Raw genomic sequence first — 7,528 nt, 5'->3', positions numbered from 1 at the left:
GACCTCAGGTGATCTGCCCACCTTGGCCTCCAAAGTGCTTGGATTACAGGCTTGAGCCACCGCGCCCGGCCCATTTGTCCTTTTCTTATACCTAGTTTATTCTACTGTTGTTATTGTTTATTCTCCCAAAGCATCAGCAAAGCTCAGTTTTTTCTTTATCCTTTATATCCATAGTTTATTGCCTACCAGACTTTCAGTATCATCTTTATGTTGTTGTTCTCTCCCTGGAGCTTTCTGTTGAGGTTTTCTACCAATCCAGCCTCTTCTTTTGTGGCTACTTTTGTAGTCTGTTAAAGATGTTTTACTATATTATTCTGTAATTCTTTTTTCTGCCTATATTTCACCTTTAGAATTTTCTTTCCACACTCATACTGATGATCTTCCCTCCTTCTGTCTATTCTTCTGATTTCCAGAAGGCTTTCCTTAGACTCAGGCTTCTTGTGACAGTTGATCCCTATCTGGCCTCTACTTAAACTAGCTCACATGTTTCTGTTCAGCTGTCCTCTGTCCTACTGTCTTGTTCTCCTTTTTTTCCAGCCTATTCTGTCTAGCACTCTTTCTACCTCATTGGTTGTTTTATGATTTATTTGGAGACAGGGTCTGGCTCTGTCACCCAGCCTGGAGTGCAGTGGTATGATCTTGGCTCACTGCAACTTCTGCCTCCTGGGCTCAAGCCATCCTCCCACCTCAGGCTCCCAGGTAGATGGGACAACAGGTGCATGCTACCACATCCAGCTAATTATTTTCTGTAGAGGCGGGGTTTTGTCATGTTACCCAGGCTGGTCTTGAACTCTGGAGGTCAAGTGATCTACTCGCCTCGGCCTCCCAAAGTGCTGGGATTACAGGCATGAGCCACTGTGCCCAGTGTTGTTTTATTTGTTTATTAATTCCCTAATTTATTCAACAAATGTTATTCTCATCTGTTGTATGTCGGGCTACACTGGCATCTAGAGTAGTAATATAGTACTTAGTACATTATGAAGTAATTTTCATTTGTAATCTTCATAGCAGTCCTGTGAGGTATAGGCATTTTTTTTTCCCTACCCCTACCCCCAAGGTGTGGGCATTTTTAAGTTATCTCTGTTTTGTAGGTGAGGGAAACTAAGCTCAGACATGTTAAATAGCTTGTCTGACATCATACAGGTAATGGCAGAGCTAGCATCATCTGAATTTACATGCTGTATTTTCTACCCTACTGACTCTGAAGGATAGACAGTGGATGAAGAATTGTTTAATTGTATTTGATAATCCATATTATAATTTATTTGTATTATTGGATAGACCTTAGATGGCATGATGAAGATGGAGAGCAATAAGCTTGATTTTTCTTTCTCAGTAGTTGACTGAATTTCCTAGGACTACTCTGTATGTAACTTTTGTGGTTTTACTTTTGTTAGGCATTTGAGAACAACCTTTTTCGTGCTCCAATTTATCTTCATAAGATGCCAGAAACTGATTTCCTGATCATTCGGACAAGACAGGGTTACTATATTCGGGAATTAGTGGATATTTTTGTGGTTGGCCAGCAGTGTCCCTTATTTGAAGTTCCTGGGCCTAACTCCAAAAGGGCCAATACGCATATTCGAGATTTTCTACAGGTAAGAATGGGAGGATAGGGAGGGGGTTGGGTAGTAGATAGAAAGGGTACCTTGGGGCGGGTGTGGTGGCTCATGCCTGTAATCCCAGCACTTTGGGAGGCTGAGGTGAGTGGATCACTTGAGGTCAGGAGTTTGAGACTAGCCTGGCTAACATGGCAAAACCCTGTCTCTGCTAAAAATATAAAAATTAACCGGGCGTGGTGGCGTGCACCTATGGTCCCAGCTACTCTGGAGGCAGAGGCAAGAAAATTGCTGGAGCTTGGTAGGCAGAGGTTGCAGTGAACTGAGATCGTGGCACTGCACTCCAGTCTGGGTAGAGACAGAGTGAGACTGTCTCAGAAAATATGGGATGTGTGGGTTTGGGAGCACATTAGGAAAGATGAAAATACATTAGAGCTTAGCAAGGGAAGAGGCCCTAGTGAGGACTTTTATCCTTTCCTTTGCCAAAAAAAATACACTTGGTTTGTTGGACAGGTTTTTATTTACCGTCTTTTCTGGAAGAGTAAAGATCGGCCACGGAGGATACGAATGGAAGATATAAAAAAAGCCTTTCCTTCCCATTCAGAAAGCAGCATCCGGAAGAGGCTAAAGCTCTGCGCTGACTTCAAACGCACAGGTCATACGTTGTAACTAGTTATTGGTCTGCCTTTTTCCAAGAAAATAATTTTGATGGCTTTGAGTTAAAGAATAAACATATAGTTAATAAAATAGAAATTGATGGCAGTTGAAAGGAGGTAGCAAATCTTCTAAGGCTCTGGTTGCTTTTTTGATTTTGGCTGCCGGGAAATTTAATGTGATTATTGGATATCTTTTATGAATTGTAGGAAACTTAGCAGTAGGGGTTTTCTTGGCCAGTCATGCCAACTGTGGCTAGGCCTGTTACAGTTTTGGTTTGCTGTCCCTGTTGCTGTCAATAAATATCAGGGCCTTTGGAATTCAGAATGGTTTCATTCTCTGTGTATACGTCTTTTCCAGGGATGGACTCAAACTGGTGGGTGCTTAAGTCTGATTTTCGTTTACCAACGGAAGAAGAGATCAGAGCTATGGTGTCACCAGAGCAGTGCTGTGCTTATTATAGCATGATAGCTGCAGAGCAACGACTGAAGGTAAACACCTTCCTCTTAGACACCACTTATGCCTTGGGTTATTGCCCCCCCCCCCCCCCCCCCCAGGGAGATGAGAGAGAAGACTCTCTCTCTCACTGGCTTAGGGATGGTGGTTACTAGATTATTACCAATTACTAAAAAGTTCAAGTTGTATAAAGTACTTCCTATGTCCATCAGTTCTGGAGAAAACTACAGTGTAGCTAAGTATCAGTGGGAAGGCTTAATGAGGAACTTTGGGCATATTGTTTTGCTTTGAAAATGGTGACTGGGTGACTTTAATCTTTTCTTTGCACGATAAGCATATAAGGGAAGGTACTTGTCAGCCTCTTAGGTGGGCAGAGATGATGATGGTGCTGAATGTATGGTTTACAGAATTCTTACAAGGCCAAAATAGAAAAGTTCCAGCTGGGGTGGGACAGCACAGCTCTGTCCCACTGAGTTAATGAGTCTCAGTTAATGAGCATCTCTGTTCAGCTTGTTTATGGGGTGTAACTATCTGTATATCCGCTAGTAAGCTCCTTGGCCTGTGGTAATGTATCTTCTCATGGCTTAAGGATATGCCGTTGGTGTTAGATACAGTGAAGACTTTGGAATCCATCTATGCATATTCTGTACTTGCTATTCAGTAAAAAAAACTTGTGCTTTGTGTTTTTTAACTGACTGATTTATGCATGGATCTGTCCTTTCCAGGATGCTGGCTATGGTGAGAAATCCTTTTTTGCTCCAGAAGAAGAAAATGAGGAAGATTTCCAGATGAAGATTGATGATGAAGTAAGGCTTTATACTAGTTTGTATTAGTCTTTAATACATCTCATTTATCCTTTTAAAAGAGACAGCTTTGTTGAGATAAAATTAATAAACAATAAACTGTACACATTTAAAGTATGCCATTTGATGCTTCCTACTTTATCCATGCCAGCAGAAAACAAAAGAGACAGCTTTATTGAGATAAAATTGACATACAGTAAACGGCACACATTTAAAGTATACTATTTGATGCCTTCCTACTTTATTCATGTCAGAAAAGATGATACTTGATATGATAGGTTTTTTTGTTTGTTTTTTTGAGATGGAGTTTTACTCTGTCACCAAGCTAGAGTGCAGTGCTGTGATCTTGGCTCACTGCAACCTCTGCCTCCTGGGTTCAAGTGATCCTCCTGCCTCAGCCTCCCGAGTAGCTGGGACTGCAGGTGTGTGCCACCATGCCCAGCTAATTTTTTGTATTTTTAGTAGAGATGGGGTTTTACCATGTTGGCCAGGCTAGTCTCAAACTCCTGACCTCAGGTGATCCCCTTGTCTTTGCCTCCCAAAATGCTGGGATTACAGGCATGAGCTACTGTGCCTGGCAGAATTTGCAATTTTTTTTTTTTTTTTTTTAGAAAGAAGACTTTGACATGATTTATAAGACTCTACATGATTTGGGACTTGAATGTAACGCTGACCTCCTTTCATGTCTTGTCTTATAGTCTAAGCTCCAACCATACTGAAGTTCATTCAGTTTCTTAATTTTCTCTCCTCTTCCAGATTTTTGCAGCTGTTACGTCCTGTGGTGACATATTTTTTTTTCACTCTGCCATTTGACTCTCATCTACAAGTTATTTTCTCTGGGAATCGTTTCCTTTTTCCCTCATTCCACCCTGGGTTTGGATTGGATGATATTCTCCTTTCATTATGTACATATATAGCACCTCTTTACTTTTTTTTTTTTCCCCCAAGACAGGGTCTTGCTGTGGTTACCCAGGCTGTACGGTGGTGAGATCACAGCTCACTGTAGCCTTGAACTCCTGGGCTCAAGCAATCCTTCTACCTCAGCCTCTCGAGTAGCTCGGACAGCAGGCACACACCACCACACCCAGCTAATTGTTTACATTTTTTGTAGAAATGGGGTCTCATGGCCAGGCGCAGTCACTCACACTTGTAATCTCAGCGCTTTGGGAGGCTGAGATGAGCGGATCACCTGAGGTCAGGAGGTCGAGACCAGCTTGGCCAACATGGTGAAATCCTGTCTGTACTGAAAATACAAAATTAGGCCAGGTGTGGTGGCCTCATGCCTGTAATCCCAGCACTTTGGGAGGCCAAGGCGGGCGAATCACGAGGTTAGGAGTTTGAGACCAGCCTGGCCAATATGGTGAAACCCCATCTCTACTAAAAATACAAAAATTAGCCAGGCGTGGTGGCACGCACCTGTAGTCTCACCTAGTCAGGAGGTTGAGGCAGGAGAATCGCTTGAACCCAGGAGGTGGAGGTTGCAGTGAGTCAAGATCGTACCACTGGACTCCAGCTTGGATAATAGAGCGAGTCTCTGTCACAGAAAAAACAAAATTAACCGGCGTGGTGGCACATGCTTGTAATCCCAGCTACTCGGGAGGCTGAGGCAGGAAAATCACTTGAACCTGGGAGGCAGAGATTGCAGCAAGCTGAGACCACGCCATCAAACTCCAGCCTGGACAAAAAGAGCGACACTTCGTCTCAAAACAAACAAACAAAAAGAAATGGGGTCTCACTGTGTTGCTCAGGCTGATCTTGAACTCCTGGGCTCAAACTATCGTCCTGCCTTGGCTTTCTGAAGTGTTGGGATTATAGGCATGAGCCACTGTGCCTGGCCTCCTTTACTTTCTTACCATGATCACATAGTACTGAATTTGGTTGGCTGTTTTTCCCTCATTGACTTGAGGTTCATGAAAAGTAGCATGGAGTAGTGTGTGGTTGGTATTCAATACATATTTATTAAATGAATTAAGTAATTATAAAATAAAGCAGAAAATGAGGCCACACAGAGTGAGTAAAGAATCATTGTTGTACTACTATTTTGAGGTTGGAATGAAAAATGAGTGGATATCTAAGAATTTCAGAATTCTGTTGAGGCCAGGCACAGTGGCTCAGGCCTGTAATCCTAGCACTTTGGGAGGCCAAGGGGGGAGGATTGTTTGAGGCCAGGAGTTTAAGACCAGCCTGGCCAACATAGTGAGATCCTGCCTCCAAAAAAGAAAAACAAATTTTTTAAATTAAAACCGAAAAAAGAATTCTGTTGAGTGGCTTTCAAGATTGAATTTTAGAGAATTGGGCCATTTTCTTGCTAATCACGTGTACTCTTGTTGTCCAGGCTGGAGTGCAGTTGCACAATCTCGGCTCACTGCAACCTCCACCTCCTGGATTCAAGTGATTCTCCTGCCTCAGTCTCCCCAGTAACTGGGATTAGCTGGCTAATTTTGTAATTTTCTTAGAGACGAGGTTTCTCCGTGTTGGTCAGGCTGGTCTCGAGTTCCTGACTTCAGATGATCTGCTCACCTTGGCCTCCCCAAAGTAGGGGAGGCAGGTGTGAGCCACCGTGTCTGGTCTACTCTTTTTTTTTTTTGAGACAGAGTCTTACTCTGTCACCCAGGGTGGAGTGCGTGGTGGTGCAGTCTCTGCTCACTGCAACCCCTGCCCCCTGGGATCAAGCCATTCTTATGCCTCAGGCCCCTGAGTAGCTGGGACTATAGATGTGTGCCACCACCCCTGGCTGATTTTTGTATTTTTAGTAGAGATGGGGTTTCACCATGTTGGCCAGGCTGGTCTTGAACTCCTGGTCTCAAGATATCTGCCTGCCTCAGCCTCCCAGAGTGTTGGGATTACAGGCATGAGCCACCACACCTGGCCTCGTGTACTCCTGACTGGTCTGTGTGGGCAGGCACAGTCACCCCTTGGCTTAATTTTTTAAGAATTTGGGGGGTTTAGTAAACACTATTCAGGTTCCCAGGAGAGGACAGACCTTTTTGACCAAACCAGTGGCAGAAGTAGAATGGGCTTTGGTTTAGTGTCACTGGCATAGGGGGCCCATGCTTTTAAAGCAAGTATATCAACTATTTTGAGAAAATAGATTTCATTCCCTAACAGCTATTTGAGCAATTGGACAATAAAATGTAGTCATTAGTCTAACTTTGAGTATCATGACTGTGAGGAAAACACTGTTCTTAAGAATGCTTATTGAAGTCCAAAGGATATGGGGCTGAAGGCATACCACTGTTCCTTATTTTCCTCCTTATCTTGGCTGAGCTCTTGATCTCTTATTTAACTGTTGATTTTTGTGGACAGTTTAAGAAAGCATGAACCCACAAAAATTAAAAAGTAGAAAAAAGGAAAGCATGAAATTGTAATTATTCTACTCTTGTAGGTATTGGCTAGACATAGAACAAATGCTTCCCATTGCCCTGAAAACCTTTTTTTAATCTCAGGTTCGCACTGCTCCTTGGAACACCACAAGGGCCTTCATTGCTGCCATGAAGGGCAAGTGTCTCCTAGAGGTGACTGGAGTGGCCGATCCCACAGGGTGTGGTGAAGGATTCTCCTATGTGAAGATTCCAAACAAACCAACACAGCAGAAGGTGAGATTGTGTTTATTTCTAGAATGAGAAAGTCAAGGGAGAAAGAAATGGGTGAGTGGAGGACTTGGAATGTAGTTAAGTTAGAAGAATGACTTAGATGCCTACTTACAAGGAGCTCAGGTTTTTAGGATTATCACTTTTTTTGTTGTTGTTTGAGGTAGGATGATAAAGAGCCGCAGCCAGTGAAGAAGACAGTGACAGGAACAGATGCAGACCTTCGTCGCCTTTCTCTGAAAAATGCCAAGCAACTTCTACGTAAATTTGGTGTGCCTGAGGAAGAGGTGAGTGTGGAAGTAAAAACATAGAGGATACTAGGGGCTTTCTATAGAGAGGGAATTGCTAGGAGGCAGATGTAAAGAACTATCTGGGGAGCTTTGTATTGTAGGGTATAGTAGGCCAAGTCTTAGATATTGTTTCAGGAGTTATCTTTCTTTGTAATCTGCTTTGGGATTTTTTTTTT

The 7,528-nt window shown here is 43.0% G+C and overlaps 1 protein-coding gene across 12 annotated transcripts in view; it reads left to right on the top strand.

Moving 5' to 3' along the window:
* Positions 1–7,528, top strand: part of TAF1 (TATA-box binding protein associated factor 1) — a 100,938-nt gene that overhangs the window by 19,721 nt on the left and 73,689 nt on the right. For all 12 annotated transcript variants that reach the window (XM_017516745.2, XM_017516739.2, XM_017516736.2 and 9 more), the window contains exons 15-20: positions 1,398–1,598; positions 2,073–2,214; positions 2,574–2,704; positions 3,395–3,475; positions 6,919–7,068; positions 7,230–7,349. In XM_017516745.2, coding sequence (XP_017372234.1) covers positions 1,398–1,598; positions 2,073–2,214; positions 2,574–2,704; positions 3,395–3,475; positions 6,919–7,068; positions 7,230–7,349 — 825 coding nt within the window. The remainder of the gene's footprint in view (positions 1–1,397; positions 1,599–2,072; positions 2,215–2,573; positions 2,705–3,394; positions 3,476–6,918; positions 7,069–7,229; positions 7,350–7,528) is intronic.

This window comes from Cebus imitator, unplaced genomic scaffold (assembly GCF_001604975.1).
Source record: "Cebus imitator isolate Cc_AM_T3 unplaced genomic scaffold, Cebus_imitator-1.0 Scaffold602, whole genome shotgun sequence".
NCBI classification, from domain to species: Eukaryota; Metazoa; Chordata; class Mammalia; order Primates; family Cebidae; genus Cebus; species Cebus imitator.
Note: the sequence above shows the minus strand (reverse complement) of the source record. Positions and strands in the feature narration are given on the sequence as shown.